This window comes from Rhinolophus hipposideros (assembly GCF_964194185.1).
Source record: "Rhinolophus hipposideros genome assembly, chromosome: 17".
Classification (NCBI taxonomy): Eukaryota; Metazoa; Chordata; class Mammalia; order Chiroptera; family Rhinolophidae; genus Rhinolophus; species Rhinolophus hipposideros.
In genome coordinates this window covers 32489972-32510396 of record NC_138063.1, presented here as the reverse complement: position 1 = coordinate 32510396, position 20425 = coordinate 32489972, and the positions used below count along the sequence as shown (strand labels likewise).

Below are 20425 nucleotides of genomic sequence, written 5' to 3'. Positions count from 1 at the left end.
GAAAAAGGTATGGCCAGATTTCCACACACCATTGAGAAGAGGAAAGCAGACACTGTAATAACACTTGCTTTTCTCTGTCTCTCTCTGTCTCTCTCTCTCTGTCTCTCTCTCTGTCTCTCTCTGTCTCTCTGTCTCTCTCTCCCTCTCTCTGTCTCTCTCTCTCTCTCTTTTGCCTAGTGGAGTGCTGATTGAGAGGAGCACCCCCAATAAGGGATTATATTTCCCAGTCTGTCTCCAGGATTCCTGTCTACATTTCCTTCCATTGAAACCTCAGTCTCCCTCAGGCTATTTCCCACCAGTTTCCACTCTTCTCTAGATATGGCATACAGAGACTTCTGACAGCTGACAGACTCCCCATTGAGCCCTACCCCTTCATGTAAGAAAAGGGGAAAAACGAAGGAAACTGTCTTTAAAGCCTGCAGATTTTCATACCACAAGGAATGTGTTGACCAGATGCATCTTAAACCAGATGAACAACGTTTGTCTACCCCTTCAGTTCACCAGTATGCAACTGTATCTGTTCCATGCACTAAAGCAAAAACTCAAAACCAGATTTCCTAAAATTTTCTACCAATCTTTTGCTCAAACGAGGATGGAGTTGTTAATGCATAATCCCTTCCATGTCAAATGATATTTTTCATTATGGCATAATTTATCTGCAGGAGACATTGATTTCACAGTGAATTCCTTAAAAGATGTTTGGCCTTTATACGAGAGTATGAGTACTTAATTATAATTATTATAGGTAAGGCCACCCTTGAATTGCTAGGGCCACAAAACAGATTTTCATCATCCCTTTTTAATTCCCAATATGGAGATGATATATTTTACATTTATATCCCCTTTGCACCAGGATACTTACAGAATATCCCAACGTTTGTTCTCCTATATGTTCTTTATACCTGATGGCAGGTGTAGGTATCTCTTAAAATCAGAATGTCAAGGTAGCTAACAGAAATCTCACAGCTTTTCCTACATGTAGCTTTCATGGGGAGGGTTTGATTCCTTGTGGGACTAGTGCCTGCTGACTATAGTTGAGTGAATCTAAGAGAAAAACATCTGGCCTAATTTATCTTCAGGCATAATTTAATAATGCTGAACGGCAACCTCTGGGAAAAATCTAAGTAAGACTTTACGTAAGTGTTAATTTAGAGTTGGTTAATAGGTAACTCTTATTTGTATTTCTTTCAAAGGGATAGACACTTTGATCACATCAGACCTCATCATTTTTCTTCATTCTGGCATCTAAACGTAGCAGTATAGTATAATGAGCTCCCAGCCCGCTTGTACGTAGAATTCCACTGGTAAAATCAGGACTGAGGAAGGTTAGAAAGCAATAGGGACTATCTGATTTCATAAAGAATCTTTTGTTGGCAAAGGTAAGTTTTCATGCTCCACTGCCTCCTTAAAGAGACCCAGCCCATATTTCAGATCAACAAATATTGGCTGATTGAAACCAGTGCTGTTTGCTTTGTGCCCTGATAAATATGGCCTTCGTTCCTCTAGCCTGTGCTTTACGAAACAGGAGACAAAAGGGGGTAGAATGGAGAAAGTTGTAGAACTTGGCTGATATTGAGTAGTACATCAAGAAGAATATAAAATGGTCCCAAGAATGTACTTAGCATAAATCTTGATGCAGCTACTTTAATAATATCTTAATTACTTGAGTATAATAAACCTGGTGGGAGATCTTTGACGTGTTTTTTAGTATAAACAGTTATGGTAGGTTTTTATGCATGACTCCAGTTAAGAACAGGGATACACGTATCACGTAAGCTTTTTGACCAATAGAAGACTTCCAGGTCATATTGCTAAAATGCTGGGATACGTGCTTCATATTTTTAAAATGTTAGCCTTTTTTCCTGAAGCCTGGGATTGAGAAATTCTTTGCTCATCACACTTGCATTTTAGGTAATGACCTCTTACTGCTAGAATTATTTATAGCTTTGTCTGGTGAGTTCCTTATTTTATGCAGTCGTTTAATTTTTGAACTATTGTCTCTGGATGGGTCAAAGCGTGTACTTGACAAAGGGCTGCCACTGCCTTCCCAAGTTTTATTTCATTAAGAATTAGATTTGCCAATGATGAAGAAATAAATTTTACCAATAGCTACTCTTCTATTCATCTTCTAAAAGAATCAAATTTAACATCAGACTTAGCAACATCATATATTTTGTCTATCCTGTGAAAGGAACCAACTAAAGGCTTAATTAGTATAACAAACATGTTGGTCGTGAACATTTAGCCATGAACAGAGACTAAAACCCAATTTTAAGCAAATTAGTGAAAAGGGGAATTGATTGGAAAACTTGTATGAACATCAACCAGTATAGGACAATAAAGGTTCTTAGTAACACCTGGAAAGAAGGAATGCCTGTGTCCGGGATGCTCTTATCCCTGTTTCTCTCAGTACAGAAGCCTTACTTTCGGAGCCTGGTTTCTTTCACATGGCTGGGAACATGGCTTCCAGCAAGTCTCAGGTTCTCATCACATGGGCTTATTACCAGAAAGCAACTGAAATTTGTTTTCTTGAGTTTTAGGCTAATGTATCCTGGGGAAGATTATTGACTGGCCTTTGTCGTGTCCCCAACCCCTGCCATCTGAGCACCCCATCATTAGTAGGTAACTCTGTGGTCTCCAGAGGAATATGACAGCTCCCATTCAAATCAAAGTAGGAAACAGCATTTTTCAGAAGTTGAGAATGAGGCATAGAGATTGATGTACTGCACAATAAATTCAGTACATCAATCCTTCTTGGTCATTTGTTCATCGTGTTTTCATTCATTAGGTAAGTTTTTATTAAGTGCCTACCACGTGCCAAGTACTGGAAATAAAGCAGTGACCCAAAAGAAAAAAAATACCATCATGATCTTCACTGCTACATAGAATCTGAATTATACTACCACCCCTAGAAATAAGATATGCGTCGGTCATTTCTATGTAGACTAAACTGGCGTTTTGAAAGAGTATGAAAGAAGGCATATGGCCTAGTCTCCTTCCTTTTGTTTTAAATGTATTTCCGAGTAAATTAGATGTTTGCCATCCTCCCCTCCCCAACTTTAGTAAACCAGACGATAAGTGTCTCCAGAGATGGTGATAACATGTTTTATTGTATTTCATGTTGGTACATATGTGTGCTTGGTAAATATTTGTTAAATCAATGAATTATTGAGGAGGTGATGCTGTTGTTTAACCATATTCAGGAGAAAAGGGTTGCTATTAACTGTGACAAAGCAAGCATCAACATCTTTGTCCTTCAACATTTAAGTGGTTAGAATTAAATAATTCCATATAACAAAGTAATTTTCTACAATTATCTCAAGATATATATTGCAACTAATTCCTTCTGGCAGCTACATCTGGATGCGGTGTCATTTTAGACTAGTCTGTGAGAATAACACTGAAAAATTTGCTTGACTCAGATTGAATTGATGAGTAATATTTGCTTTGGAAAAAATTCTCTACACCTATCTTTTATTTTCTGCACTGTGCCTTACAATATAAGGTCTATAACTGTTTCTTTTGTTGTATGAGTATTCATTTTTATTTGGTTTCAGAACTGATTTTTTTACTAGTTATGAAATTAAATTACATAATTTATATAATAAATGCATACATTACATAAATTATGTAATATGGAAATTTGTATTAATTTATAAGTTAAAGATTGTGAAAGTAATTTGTGCTTCTAAATACAAAAACATTTTTTAAAGTATGAAATTTCCTCTTTCAACTTTTGCTTTTCTACCACTCTCCAGGGTAACAATTTTCACTGTCTGAATATTTTCGTATGGTGTGACTGTCTGTGTGTGGGGGGGTTGTGGGTGTCTGTATATGTATACCATATGCACTTGAATATATACTTCCTCTATAAATATTGTTCTTCAGCTTGCTTATGTTTACTCATCACTTTCTCATGGACATACTTCTATGTTAGTGTATAGTTTGTTTTTTCTGTAATGGCTGTGCACTATTTTATGGTGTGTTTTCCTTCATTTGTTTCACCATCTTTGTCTCAGACTATATGTTTTTTTTTTCTTTTTTCAAATAATAACTTCACTGAACGTGCAAGATGGACTGTGGATTTCTATGAGAAAAATACTTAAAGATGGATTAGGTTCAACAAATGGGACTGCCTACCTTTCACATTGTAAAGGTACTCCTAAATTACTCTCCAAGTAAGTTTGCCCTCTTTGCTATATAAGGTAGTATATTGTGATGGGAAAACACTTGGAGGCCAACGGTATGGGTTTTAATCCCAGCTCTGCTTATTACTTGGAAATATCCTGGTATAAATAAATTAACATATCTGTGTCTCAGTTCTCTCATCTACAAAAAAATAATACCTACCTAGATAGGTGATTGTGAGAATTAAATATGTTAACATAAGTCAAGTTCTTACAAGGGTGGCTTGCTTATTCCTATTACAAAATGCTTTCTAGCATTATATAAGTAGTACCTGCTGTTATTAATAGGAGCCCCTTGTAAGGATTCCCAGGATATGGAAATCTGTGGTTTCAGCTGATTGCTGCTTTAGAATGTTATCGGAGGAGAATTCTGGCTTTGATCATAGACTTCTGTACAGACAGGTGTTTGTTTAGTCTCCCATATGTGGACAAAAGTGCCCATTAAGCTGCTTCATTTTCTTTTAGTTTAGAAATATTAGGTTGGTGCAAAAGTAATTGTGGTTTTCGCAATTATTTTTAACCTCTTAAACTGCAGTTACTTTTGCACCAACCTCCTAGAAAAACCTTTATCTACTCTGACAAACTGATGTTTCTTTTGTTCAGCTAATGGGCGTTAACTGATGAATGTTTGCTTCTACACTTTCGCTGCCATGAAATTAGTACAATGTTCTACATTAGAGTTACAGCAACTTTATCATCAGGTGTGATCTCTCACTTTTGAAATACTTCATTAAGTGAGATTATGTGCATGTAAGAGCAACGTTTCATGCAGAATACCTGCTGTGTGAGTATTTGCTATTGTTATTACAAAAAGAAGGAAAAGAGCGTTTTTGAAATTACAGACGATTGAGCTTTATCTCAACTCTCAGTAAAATTCTAGAGTATATTATTAAATAGATGAGTGTGAGCACTTATAAATGGAAGTAGTGATCCCTGGAAGGCATTATGGATTCTCTAAGTTAATTCATGTCAAACTAAATTAATTTACTTTTGATAGGATTATTAGACTGAGACATCAGGGGGATGTTCCTGTTGGAGCTGATTTCAGGCAGTCATTTGACATAGTCTATTATGGACCTTTTTGAAAAGTGATGGACAAATTACAAACTTGGTCATAGTAGAATGAAATGAATTTGTAGCAGATTGAACATCTATAGACAAAGTGTATTGATTGGCTAATCAATATCAGTCTGAAACGAGATCCCAGAGGCAGCTACAAGAGCTTGCTGCTCTGTTTCTCATTGCCTAGTTCAGCTCTGCCATGAATAACTTGGAGGAATACATCAAAGTCATGCTTGTCAAATGTGTGGGTATCAGAAAATAAAAAGGGAAACTGAACAGTTGGACCAAAGAATAATGATTCCAAAAGAACTTTATAAGCTTGAACAAATAACCTGAACCTAAAAAGATGAAGTTTAACTAAGTATTTTTCAAATGTGTGGATGCCACGAAGTATAGCTATTACCTTCGATAATCAGATATTTGGGGTAAGATTTCAGAGGGTGCAAAAAACGTACTGAGACAAACACTAGTGCGTGAAACAAGGATACATTCATGTCTAGCAAGTTTGGAGAATACATCACTAAATTATGCTTGTGATTTTAGAAGCACATGTTGAAAGATCTGGAGGTTTTAGTTGATTGACAGTGTGAGGACTGCTTTTAAAAAAAAGCAAGTGTCATATTAAGTTGCATTAATGCAATTATAGTAATTAGCGAAAGGAAAGTAATCGTTTCACTATACTGTATTATGGTTTGATCAAATTACATGTAGAAGGTTTATCAGTGGTATTTAGCTAGTTTATTTCAATTAGTATAATTCTTAAATACATGTTGTGTTTTAGCAGTGACATTGGCAAACTGGGGAGTATTCAAGGAAGGGTGATTCAAGAGGTAGTGTTGACAGGCTATCGTATGTGAGAATAGATGGAAGAAATTGAGGATCTAGCCTGGAAATAAAGGGAGACTGGGCCCTTAATAGTGTTTACAACAGGTAACAATATGTTATGTGAATAAATTATTGGACCTATTTTGTAAATTCACATAACATAATTACCATACTATAAGCTTACATCTTAGGAAAGTGCTTGGAATTTAATATTAAATAATTGTCACATTCAAAGGCAAAAACTAAGACTACATGGTAGAAATTATAGGAAAGCAGATTTTTTTCACTTGATGCACAGAAAAAACTTTTCAACAATTAATAGATACTGAATCAACTGGCTGCATATTTCTGCGGTAGAAGGATTTGTTTTTCATTAAAGAGATGTTTTACTTTTTTAAAAAAACGGTTCACATGTATTACCATTTTAATAATTACTAACTTTGTAGCCTTTTTGAACAGTGTAGAAATCCTAGGTGTCTCTCACTTCTGTTTTCTTTCTGTTTTAAGAAAGGAATGTCAAGTGTTTCAAAAAATTAGAAACTTACTGATGTAGAGAGAAGTTGCCAAAATCTCACAGGAAATTTGAATTCAGTTCTCAATATTGTCTTCAAATTCAGGTAATAATTGATCTCTGAACTGTTCTAGGCCCAGAAAGCCATTTTTCTACCCTCAGCTATGCTCACTCAGGTTATATGAACCTGGGCAATTACAATAATTTTGCTATAAGACAGAATTTACTTCTGATGGATAGTCTGTGATACGATATATCACAGTTGCTTGAAAGTGAAAGTTTGTCTTTAAGTATGTATTGTTGGAAGTGAGTTGTTACTGTTGGTATATTATATTTGTACTTGATTTATAACCCAAGTAAAAGAGGATAATGTGTAGTGTGCTAGTCTTCCTAGATAAGAGAGCAGGATCTAAAAGAGTACCATATTGTTAATCCCACTTGTTAGGCACAGAAAGGAAAACTGTTGGATGATGAAAGTGGGCACGTGTAGTGCAGGGTTATCTATAAATCTGCAGTGAAATAAGTAAGTTGGATAGTGATGAGGGATGGCAGTATGGGGCCAACCTGTATTGTAGAAACTCTGGTACAGTTGATGCAGGAAATCTCAAAAAGATACCACATCTAATGCCCATCTTTTTTCTTTTTTATAGCTCTTTTCTTTGTGTTGAAAAGATTTACGTTTCTATTCTGTGCTCAACAGGGCCTCCCCCCAGCTAATAGTATTAGCTAATGTTTATTAACATATATTTCTGTACAGTCGTTTGTCATTGGAATAATAAGTGTTTTACATTCATTATGTCATTTAGTCCTCAAAACATTTTTGTAAAGGAGGAAATGAAGAAATGAGAGTCAGAGAGGTTAAACATCTAAGATCAGATAGCTAGTGAGTAAGGGTTTCCTGGTCCACCTGACTCCAAAGCTCATACCCTTCTTTATTATTCTATAAAAATTCCTAATATACAATGACTCGAAATATCTCTCAAAATTACCTTGGTCTTTACTGAAGCCTACTTACGTAGTAGTGCTGCAATCAGGAGATACAGATAGGAAGGAGGATGAAGGTCCTTGGTCTCATGAGGCTTGCCATGGAGCAGGAAGAATATCATTAAACAGCGAATACTAATTAATGACAGTTTTGACAGCTGCTACCAAGGGAAAGCTGCTGTTTAAACCGTTATCTGAGAGTTCAAGAAAATATTTGATTGTTCTTATGTGTAAGATTACTGAAATGGGGATTATGAAGGAGATACTGGGTATAATATCTTGACTATACGTCTTCAGTTTCCGTAAAACCCCTGTAATTATGACGAGAAACAATTTAACTTAGTAAAAGGAGCAAACTTCAGTGTCAGATGGGCTAGATTCATTTGCTAGTTGCCAGGCCTCATGGGCACTTTATCTTCTCGGAGGCAGCTTTCTTCTGGGTGAAGTAGACCCAATTTTCAAGGCTATTATATATAACAAAATTTCTGTGTCCTTTAAGTCACACGTTCAGAAATACTGCTACGACATATGATTTCCCCATGAAATGCATGCAAGTAGAATAGAACACTTATAAGTATCATCTTTAGACTCTTAACTAATAATCACATATGTTAGGAGTAGAAAACAACCTAATTGAGCTTTAGGCAAGGTGCCGTCACTTTTTATGTGATTTATTTCCTCTTCTGATTACTACCAGGGATCCAAATTCATGTTTCATCAAAATGACATGGACCTTTGAGGTTTCTCAATATATGAACTGGAATCTATTGTAATATATGCACAGCCCCTAGAGACTTAGCATAGAGGAGCTGTCTAATAAGTATTAACTGCTCTTATTATATTTAAACATTGTCATCATCAATATCATTATATATATGAGTACAAGTCTCGTCCTTCTACTGAATAATTTTGTGATTTTGGACCAATTACTTCAACTTTGTGCATCTCAGAGAAAAGTTAATTCTGCCTTTTCTATGCATCTCACTGAGTTGCTGTAAAGGCAAAATAAAGTAAAATATGTTGTAGGAGAGCAAATGAAATAATATATATTGTGGGAAAGCACTCTGTAATTATAGAGAACTGTATAATGGCTTATTTTATAATCCCCAAATCATTTACCAAAGATATGAGACCTTAAACAGCTAAACATTTTAATGAACTGCCAGTACGGATAAAGGAAGATGCAAGGTTGTTAGAAAAAGGGAGAGAGCCAGGTGTTTGATACTCATTTCGGATTCCACAAATCTAAACATATATCATTGAGGTAATTTTAAGTTGTGGAAATCTTTTCATTTTGCAATCAAATAAGCTCCAAATATTTTATTTAGGGCCCCCAAAACCAATATATATATATATATTTTTTTCTGGTCTGATGTTGGTGGACATCTGGGTTTTTGTAGGTTTTGGCCATCACAAATGATGCTGCCTCAAGTATTTCCAGCTCTGTTTCTTGTTTCATATGGTCCCTGGTCTCTGTTGAATAGTTTGCTAATAGTGTGCTTCTCTTTAATTTTCATTAATGAGCCCTAACTTTTTTCCAGATTGCACCAATTCATGCTTCTTTTCCAGCATTTCTCCAAATCTTTGTCAACTTTTGAAATTATCTGCCTTTTAAAATTAAGTGATCTGGTTCACATTTTTGAAAACCCAAGATTTTTAACCATTAGATGAACACTGGTCTAATGTATTTATTAATATCTTAGGGATACTTGAAATGACTTTTGTGTTTGAGAGACACCAAGGAAATCTTGAGTAAGCCTTTAAAAATTTGAAGTATTTATTAGGTTAAAATGTTTGAACCTAAAACAGAAAAATGCTTTCTTAGCTTGGCCTGTGCCCTTGATGATTTGGCAAACCGTCTCTCTTCTCTTCTTAACTATTATTACTATCCCTTTTTGCAGGTTCTCCCCCGCCCCACTTCTACTGGGCCATATAGAAGTCTGGGGGAGGAGGTTTCTGGGATGAGTCCGTGTTGTGTCAAAATTGCATGACTCTAGATGTCTTTGAGATACGGTCTGATATAGTCACATAAGTAAAGAAGATGAAATCCAGTGGTGTATTTACCAGTTTTACACATCTATTCACAGTCTCTGAAAAATATAAAAGGATCCATTGCGAGGAAGGTCGTTGATTGCATGTATCTATATCCCTAAGTCATTGAAATCCTCCTTTTTGGAGAGCAGTGGTGAATTTGTACCTATTGGGGAGTAGCAGTGCAGGAGAAATAAAGTGTTTGAGAATTGAAAGGACTTTAGTGTATGAGGCGGAAGCATAAGATACAACTCTTAGAGAGTGAGAGTGAAGTGGAATCACCAATATATCTCTAACACAGGAGTACAATTTGTTTTACAAAGAAAGAAAGGACATTTTATATAAAGATTGAATACTGTGACAGACTGATTTGTATAGAGACAGTGATATCTGGCCAGTGGTTTCCAATTACAGTCTTGGCAGTGCGAGTTCTATTAATTCTAGCTACAGATATTCTTAGGGAAACTCGATGGTTTTAGGGGCCTGTTTTTGAGGAAATAAATTATAAAGCAGCTCAATTGTTGGCAAAAAGTTTTTGACAGGAACTAGAAAAGATCAGTTTTTATCCAAAGTAAATTATGTAGGAAAGAGAAAACATAGAGCTATTGAAAAGGAGACACAATTCACATTATTTGTAGAAAATATGATTCTGTACTTCTATACTATTGGAAGTATTAAGAATTCAATTTGCTATTCATATAAATAATAATTATCACAATTCAGTGACTTTCATATGTATTAGCAATAAAATGTGAGAATATTATATGAAAAAGTGTCTTCGTGGTTGCAACTGAAAATATAAAACACGTAAAAAGCTTATTACAGTTTATAAAATAAAACTTAAATACATGGAACAATGTGTGTAAATTTCTTTAAAATTTAATCAGGTGTCTCATTTAATTCTAATCTAAATTTCATCTGGAAATAGAAGGAAGTGAATAATTAAAAATTTAAGAAGGAATAATGAGAGCAGTGTCCTCTCCAGATAGTGAAATGTATTGTAATATAACAACAATTTAAAACAGTGTGGTGCTTGCACAACAATTGATTGAAAGGCCAGGAGAACACAGCAGGACCTCTGGATCAGCCCATGGACAGGACAGTGGTGTGCGGTTTATTTCAGAGACCCTGAAAATTCCCGGAAGTTCCTTTAGCCATTAGAGGGAATAAGTATGGGGGGCTCTGAGCTCTTTCATCTCCACCGCAACAAAAATAGGTCTGCTTTTGTGCATTTTATATATTGAGTTCCCACACTTATATGTTGGTTTTCCATCCAAAAGAGTTTTCATTGCCCTAATACTATAACGTCGTGGAGGATGCCTCATTAACCATGACTGGCTTACTAAACAGATTATGTTGGGGAATCTTAATAGGAAATGGGGGCTTCAGTTAGTGCTACGCCTTGGTACAAAAAGGTAAATCCCAGATGAATTTAAAAATAAAAACATATAGATACTTGAAAGAACTATTTGTAAGTATTTGCATGCTCTCTAGATAAAAGGAATTTCGTTTTTGTTTTTTTTTTAAATTTCTAAACATAAAAGCAGTAGAAGTCACAATGGAAAAATCTGATGGAGTTGTTACTATGAAAATAGAAAACTTTGCATATCACCCCAAAATATCCAACAAGTAAGCAACAAAAGGACTAAATATGTATTATTAATATGCAAAACAATATCATTCTTATTTTATAAAGACCTTTTTATACATTAGCAAGAAAAACAGAATATCTCCTGTCATATTCTAGCCATATGATACTCATTTGGAAAAATATCTCTATCCTCTTTAGTATTTACAGAAGCATAATAAAAACAACAATGAATTACGTCTTATTTGACCAACTGAGTTGGCAAATATTATCAAAAAGATAATACTGGTAAAGTTGTGGTGAAGATTCAGATTCAGATTCAGTTCTGAGAATATAAATTGTTAAACTCTTTCTGGAAACAATTGGCAGTGTGTCAAGAGACATGACAGAACTCACATTCTTTGACTAAATAATACTCCTAGAATGTTACATTCAGTACAGTCTTTGGAAATTTTATTAATTGAATTTTTCAAACAATGTAAATGCCTATACTCAGTGAAGTGTGATGATGCCCATTTTGAAAATCAAATTACACTGAGAAAAGTAAGACGTTAATAAATAGTATGTACACGTACTGTATATAATTATATTAAAAATAATATGCATGTGTAAAAAAAACTAGAAGGAAATCGCAAATATTAGCAGTAGTTAATATTCTTGGTTGTAGGCTTGTGGGCGCATTTTCTTTTCTATAATATGGGTGTGAGTTTGCATTTTTCTAATTTTTGCTATCAGAAAGGAAGATTATTTTAAATAATTATCCATGGCATACTTTAAAATTGGATTTCCTGTTTTGTCACAATTATATCAGTGTTGCCCAAGCCTGTATGAACCTGTTTTAATTATCTGAAATATTTATTGAACCTATTTCTGGAAAAATCTTATCATAATAAATAAATGGTCTTAAAAATTGTGGCTAGTCCTACTCCCTTCCCTGCTCTAGTACATCCTTGACCCCAGATTTTTTTTTTTAATTTTTAAAGTTTTATTTTAATTTATTAGTTTCAGGTGTACAAGACAAGGTAACACTTAGACGTTCATCATTTATGTCCCTCACACTGTGAACCCCCCTCCCCCCATCCACTATCCCTCCGACCTCGCACTGAGCCATCACATTATATATATAAAATTATAGTTGGCATTCATTAATGTTTAGCTTCTGGTGTACAGTGCCATGATTAGGCATCCACAGTCGACCCCAGTTTTTAAAGAGGTAGTTACAAGATGGAAAACAATTGGAGGAACATACTAAATTCAAAATAAGTTTTGCATAACCATGAAAACATATCCAAATACTAGTTGTATTTGAAAATGTCATGCAGGATAATCCAGAAAGTATAATTTTGCAGGATATATGCAATTGGAACACCTCATCGCCTAGGATGGTTGGGGCAGTGGGCAGTTCCTTGAGCTAACGTTTGGGCCTGGTAGCTTAGGATGCCATTTCACTCTGACTGTGGCTTCTTCCCACTGTAGCGTTTGAGTATGGCTGCCTGTGTGTCTGATTCATGTCTCTGCCACGTGTCACATTATTTGGATGGTATCAATGTTTTGTTTTGTGAAGGTAATTTCTCTCTATCTTTTGTTCTAGTAATGTTCACACAGCTAGTTCAGTGAAGCTTGATGGCACCCAGGACCCTCTCCTTCTCTGTCTCCTTTCTCTGTCTTGCAGGAACTAAGGGGTGCTTCTGGTGTTCTGTGTGGCTTCATCATTTCCTTCCTGCCTCTCATCCACTTCATGATGTAATTCTTGGCACTTTTACTTCCTTTGTAGAGTAGGATGTGATGTCATAGAGAAGGGGACAGGGCTATCCAAATTCTCTCAATTGCTGGGAGGAGCTGCCCAGGTGTGCTGAGGGGCCTGTACTCAGGAAGAGAAACAGGGAATCCTCCACAGTGAGTAACCCCACTTTTGAGTGCACCCAAATTTCTGTTAAAACATTGCCCAGTACACTGGAGTTTCCTCTTCGGCTCTTTCTGGGTTTAATCAGTTTGCCTTTTGGACATTCCCAGTTCAGCTCAATTTTCCTCCTTTCTCTCCTTTCTCCTCTATCCCCTTCTTTCTGCCATCCTGTGCCTCTCCCTGCCAGTTCCCCTCTTCCTTGCTTGCTTACTTATGTATGTCTGTGTCTACTGACCTTCTGCCCATATCTTTTATGAGAGACCATCAGTGTCCCCAGCATCACTCATCATTTGGGGGTGATGCCCACCCTGTATACAGTCCATGTGAGCACAGCCTCTCCTTTTAGTAATTCATTAGTATGCACTGCTGTACTTACAGTTCTTGTTTTGAAAATTCTGTCAGCATTTTTTGTTTTCATGTCTATTTCTTTCCTTCCCTTCTTTGTGATCTAATCTTTCCCCTTTTCAGCTCTATTGTGCAGTTTCCTTCTTGCCTTTTTTTTTTTTAAATCAGTATTTTTACACTTCAGTCCTCTTCCCTATACAGCTTTGCCTATGTTTCTTTTCTCCCCTTTCCCAGTTTTCAGTTCAGCTCTCCAGTATCCTCTGTGAGGACAATTTTCCTTCTCTCCCAATAACATACTTGTCACCATACCCTCTTTCTAAAGTTGCTAGAATTTCTATATTCTTTAAAGAACCTACCAATTATGACTGAGGGACTGATCCAGACTGGGAAAAACGGGAAATTTCCTGGGAACTAGAAAAGGGACAGCAGAAAAGTGGCCCTAACTGTGAGGTGGGGCTGCCTGTATGTAACTCATTGGAAGACTTTGAATAGAACTTTTGCTAGCAACCTAGTTGAAATTTGTCCACGGATAGTAGAAGAGATCACAGAGCTATTTTAAACAGATTTGGAAGACTTCTCAATTTTTCGTTTTTAGCGTACCCTTTTAATTCTTAATAGTTGTGATCCTTCTAGTAAATAATCACAAAGTAGAGCTCTAGAATCTTTCAGTTGCATGGGGCCATGCCTCGTACAGAAGTTCCTGTACAGCATCTTTAAGTAGGTGTTGTCTGCCCTTGGAGGAAGTCATTGTGAAGATGTGTGTAGACGCTTCTCTTGTACCCAGAGGTGGTCCCTCTAGTCTCTGTTGGTGAGCAGTGTGGACACTGCTGCTTACAGCTTTCAATGCATGTAGACAATTCCCTGGATAAATAAAGGAACTTGATTTCCAGGGCTGATGGTCTCGTACCTGTGGAAATAACTAGGGCCCATGGATTCCCCATACTTTGTTTAAAAGAACTCCCTTCCACGCAAAAATAAGTAGGACAGAAGGGGAGAGAAAGAAAATGGGATCCAGTTTATTAAACTGAGATGGGCTGCATGGGAAGAGAAAGATGTTTACTTGAAATTAATTGGAAAAGGCAAAAGAAAGGAAACTGAGCTGAACTGGAAAACACACTGTCATGAGTTACTTGGGTTTCTGTATGCTGCTTCCAATTTTGGCCATGAAAGATTTCTTTTTCTTTCTCATTTTTTTTTTTTGTAATATAAATGGGGTTGATCAAAATATGAATCCAGTGAGGTTATTTCTGACCAGTACTTTGTTCTCTGCTATTGGTAGTATTCAGGCTCCATGTTTCCAAGGCCCTAGAAATTTAGGAAACATTTTAACAGCCTGAAAGCATATCTTTAATAATAAAATACTAGCAATTTTAATAAAGGAGATTATATGTATTTAATAACTTGGTCTTTTTAGGTTTCACATTTCTTTTTTTTTTTTTTTTGGTGTATACACCCTTGTGACATTTTTTGAAGAATGGCCCCTAAATGTTGCAGAAATTGCCATAAATCTTCAGAAAAGAAATTACATTACATTCTTACTTTGGACACCAGAGCGGTGTGATGGGAACCTTATTTTGATGTAACAGCTCCTTGCCCTTTAAATTTTTAGGAAACATTGCATGATTCACACACATTGTCATCTTGTATGCTTCTGTGCAATAATCTGTGAACCTCATGTTTTTTTTTATTTTTCAGGCACTAGAAAAACATCCCAACTCACCAATGACAGCAAAGCAGATATTGGAAGTCATTCAGAAAGAAGGGTTAAAAGAAACAAGGTCAGTATTTATAACATTTCCTGTTTTCATTGATTAATAATTGCCACTAATTGCAAAGCAATAGATGTATTTGATTTTGATTTATAGTTGATTGTGAATTAAGTAACTATCTACAAATTATTTTGTGACTGCCAAATATTTGGATGACCCAGGATTTCCTTGGAACGGCTTGTTGCCTTAATAAATTACATTAGATGGACTGGTATAGAACATACATTGTTAACAAAGAACAGCATTATGTGAATTAGCCACTCATGGGAGTCACTCCTCTTTCTCCTCCTTGTAAGAGGAGATTGTGTTTTTGAAAGTGAGTAGTGAAAGAGAAATACTTTTACAGGCTTCCTAGATGGGACCCAGGATATAAAGATGAACTCACTCTGATAATATTCAAAGTGCCAGTGAATATGGTTGAAAATTTAGCCCTCTTCTATTTAGACCTTCTCTACTTGGAATGTCATTAATTAGCTATCGAGCCTTTAAGAAAAAAACAGTTTTATTGAGATATGATTTATACAGTGTAAAATTCACCCTTTTAAATGTACAGTTCAGTGGTTTTTAGTATATTCACAAAGTTGTGCAGTTATCAAGACTTTCTAACTTTAGAGCATATCCATCACCCTGAAATAAAACCCCAATACCCATTAGCAGTCATTCCCCATTCCTTCTCCTCCCAACCCCTGGCAACCACTAATCTACTTTTTGTGTCTATGGATTTGCGTGTTCTGGACATTTCACATAAATGGAATTATATGATATGTAGCTTTTGGGGACGAGCTTCTTAGCATAATGTTTTACATCAATATTGTGGCATGAATCCTTTTTGTTGCCAAATAATATTCCACTGTATGGATAAACCACATTTTGTTTATCTGTTACCGTCCTTTATTTTTATTAATTTTGTGGTTTTGGCTTTTAGCCAACAGTTTAGTGCCATAAAGATATTACTCCAGGAGGGAAAGAAAAGTTCATTAGAGAATAAAATAACCACAGAGTTGACATATATGTGTATGTAATCATCCGTGTTACATAGTGAATTTCTTTGTATGAAGTTGTCTACCTGCAAGTGACTGAGCATGCAGTGGTTGCAATTTGGTGAAAATTCAGTCTGCTGAGCTACGTTTTGGATGTTTTGACTGCTATTGAGATGTTACTGATGAGAGAAATGAATATCCTCCTAAGGCCAACTTTTCCTAAAAACTCAGTAGTACCTACAACTCCTCTGACTCTAAAGTATGTGTAATATCAGCCTCTCCCTGTTTAAAATGCATCTTTTGGAAGTTCGATCCATGAACGTCATAATTTAATGAGGCATAAGACAACTAGGCTGAAATTTTCATCTTTGTTTGAAAGGCTTTTTCAGCCTGTTCTGCAGTAAAGAGCCTGTAGCTACACTGTGTTTGCATTAATTGTTCTCCCAGGAAGTGGGGGCAGCGGCGGGGAGGGAAGTTGCTGACAGAGCCTCACAACTCTGGCAAAGGATACCCTGTTCTGCTAAGCTAGATGTCAGTGTGAGGAGTTAGAGAACAAAATGGGAACACCTGGAAATTCATTTTCTCTTTGCTGCCTGTCAGAAACCCTGAAAATATTTATGCCATTTAGAGAGAACTGAATATGTTTGCACTACAGCCCAAAGAAAAGGGGGCAAAAATCTTAAGAATATCAATTCCTGTCGAATGTGGGCTCTGTGCCAGAGGAATCTGCCAATGCAGACATAAAAGCATATCCTATAAGCAGACACATGAAATTTGGTCATTGTGATATTCCTCTCTATAGGAGTCACCATGCCGCTGTCAGTTGTTAAGGACCTAGAGATGTAAAATCCCTGTACCATGGCTCTGAGCAGCATTTTGATTACACTTATTGGAACAACATTATTTCATACTTTCAAAATGCTGGTCTTCCCAGAATGGTACCGTAAAGGGTTTTCAGCATGCATAGTTATGTTAACAAAACAAAAACAAAAGCAAAAAACAGTTTCTTTAAACAGTAAAGAGCAATAGTCGCTGTAAGGAATTCACAAGTTGAACAAGCAAAGAAAGGAACCATAATTCTATTCAAGTTCTGTTCCGTAAAATCAGCTGTGCATTGAAGAGCCTCAGACCATGCATTTTATGTTCTCATTTCTAAGTTTCTTTAAATCTCCTCCCTCCTGTCAGTGGGGACCTGTTTCTTATGGCTGGTGTGTCTGTGACCACTCTTCCCTTGTTTCCTAATTCTAGTTTGCTTATTCCAGTCATCTCTAAAATAAAAGTATGTAGATTTTGAGTGAGTTTTGGGCTTTCCTACATGTTATGTGTGCTTTAGGGAGCAGATTCTGACATATATTTTGCTTCCTTGGTCTACTATTTTGCTACCTTCCAAGTTCTTAAATGTTTTCCAAATATTTAAGGTAGCTGAGTAAATGAAGTATAACTATTTTTCTTAAGGACAGTTACATTTAGAAATTCCATCATAATAAGGTCATACAGCTTTTTTGTTTCTAGATATTTATTAATGATGTGTTTTTCAAGAAATGCAGGTTTGTGATATGCCTAGTTAAAATGCAGGAGAGTGATTGTGAAGGTAACTAATGTGGCCACAACCTTCTGGTGGTCTCATCTATGGATGAGAGGTCACGTAAACAGTCCTCCCCAAAACGATCTACCACTATACCTAGCATTCTAGAAAAGACGTGACTGGGTTTTGAATTCATCATCATTCCGAATCTGGCTCTAAAGTAACACCACTCATTTCAGGTACCCTGGGTGTCCTTTATTCTGTGTGCCAGGTACAGTACCTACAGCCTCACTGTACTGTAATTTTGTCCTTCCCGCCGGTCTGGGAGCTCTTCAAGGGCAGGATACCTACTACTCCTGGCACTCAGCAGATACGCAATAATTATTTGTTGAGTAAATAATCTTCTGTCTCGAGATGTTAATTTGCTGGCACTTAGTGACGACTTTGGCTTGCATTTAGAGTTAGAAGCTTCTTTTTCACACTATGTGTTGTGTTTTTTCTCCTGTTCAATACTTTGTTTTAATCAAAAGGAATCTAACAGTTTTATGGGAATTCCATTAAATATATGCATCCTGATAGTCTGCAGCAGATTATCCGTGAACGAGTAAGATTATTATACTGTTGCTTGTTATCAAACACTGTAAGTGCTGCTGGTTCAAACTTGTAACTTATAATAATAATAAAAAACAATACACCAGTAGTTTTGGCAAAGCTGATGTGAATACTTGAATGTGTTCAGTACATGTGATATTGTTAATTTATTTGACTGAAATGAAATTCTTGACACTTTATGCTATCTTTTCCTCTTTTCAAGTGACACTTTAAATTACACACTTTTCAGGAAGATGTGATAAATAGAGGACAACTTTTCTGTATCGTGTTCTGTGTATCTTCTTCATATTATTGATGAAATGTGTAGTATATCATTAGATTCTATTTGGAAATGCCTGGCTGAAATAAGTATTTTCCACATGGTGTTAAAAAAGGTATACGAATATCATAAATTGTCAGAAGGACAAATGGTTTTTATTGAAAAATAAATAAATATATCACGCCATGGTGTCTTAGAATTGTTTTTTGTTTGTTTGTTTGTTGATAAAAATATATTTTGGTAAGTTTTAATTCCCTCCTGTATAACAGCGTACAAGATTTTATCAATACAGTTATACTCTGGTCCAGCTATATACTTGGTTTGCTGATTCTGAGTGACTCTTTTCAGGCTTTGTTACTTTGCATTTATGAGTTGTCAACAGTTGATAAGACATAGCAGTTTGGAATACTTTTCAGATGATCAGAGTCTTAAAATCGGTCAAATAGCCATGTTGTCTGTACAGAGGGGATAAAAATGTGCATATTTCAGTGTGCTGCTTTTGTGGATAGATATGTGATATGCCTGCTTGGACTCTTGGCTAAACATTCCCACTTCCTCAGGGAGTTAGAGTGCTACTGTAGAATATGGTCTTGTCTGCAGTAATTAAAAATATTTGTAGAAAAAGAGGAGTAACTCCGGTTACCATGTTTGGCTGACTTTTGGGGTTGCCCTAATTCTCCTTTTCTATTTTTGTTTTGTTTATCCAGAAGTGATAATTCCTTTACAAAGACGACTGAGGGATTTCTGATGCCTGAGAATATGTTTTTCTCCACTCTTGTAATTGTTAAATTGATGCCTCCAAAGAAATGTGGACTCATTTATAGTGACACATCCAGGTTGGAAGGTCAAGGAGAGAGGCTTGTAGCACTTACTAACTGGAACAAAACAGCCGTTCATCAGTGAGGCATAATTTCTTATGTGCTGGGCATTATCATTACAAGATACCTGCCATTCATTTAGCATGAACTGTGATATGATTTTCATATTAGTTGATAATAGGAATCAATTTTTAATGGAGGTGAGGCAGTCATAAAATTAAGGCAAAAAATACACAAAGCAATTTAAAAAACCTCATTTGGATTGGAGCATGGTTATATTTATGAGGTATGTTTTCACAATATTACAGATGCCTTAAAAAAAAATCTATGTTAGATTTTGTCGGCCATTTAAAGAGCAGCAGCCTATAATTACATATCACAGTAGGGATAATTGAAAAGGTTTATAAACAATCTCTGTTGTGTTTAGTGTTACTCATAATATGGACATATTTTAGATTTTGTAATGTAGAACATGCAGTTGACAACCCAAGATTTTTAATTATTCTGGCATCAATGAAAATTTTTTATTCCCGTTGATAATTCTGAGAATAAATTTGTTTTTAGCTACTTGTCTTAAGGTTTCGCATGTTTTCCATTTTGTAATCTCTGTTATGATATGCTGAAATTAGGATCTCCACTTTGTGCAGTGGTTTATTAAAGATGTTGCATTTTTCTAGGGGAATAAAATGTCAGAAAATTCTATTACCATGTATAGTGACAAACAATAAAATTTCTTGGCATTGCTCTTGGTGAGATTTACGTTTCTAATTAGTGCTATAGGAGATGATTCTTTCTCGCTGCTGAAATGTTTTGTCTAGAGATAAGAAAGAAACACAAATAATTTCTACTGCAAAAATCAATTCTTATCTCCAGACTCCATGTTGGCATCCATCCTTTCAAACTGAAATTGTAGTCGAGTTTGTTTGTGTTGGGACATTTTAGAATTACAGTGTTAACTCACAGTGTCATCCCTGCCATTTGCTAACATCTAATCCTTTCATTGTGTAAATGGTGTGCACAGTCAGC

General features: G+C 35.9%; 1 protein-coding gene across 1 annotated transcript in view; it reads left to right on the top strand.

Annotated features, from left to right (window-relative positions):
* Window positions 1-20425, top strand: part of ASXL3 (ASXL transcriptional regulator 3) — a 171079-nt gene that overhangs the window by 16326 nt on the left and 134328 nt on the right. Inside the window, exon 2 of the mRNA XM_081078727.1 lies at window positions 15132-15218. Within this exon, the coding sequence (XP_080934853.1) occupies window positions 15132-15218 (87 nt within the window). The remainder of the gene's footprint in view (window positions 1-15131; window positions 15219-20425) is intronic.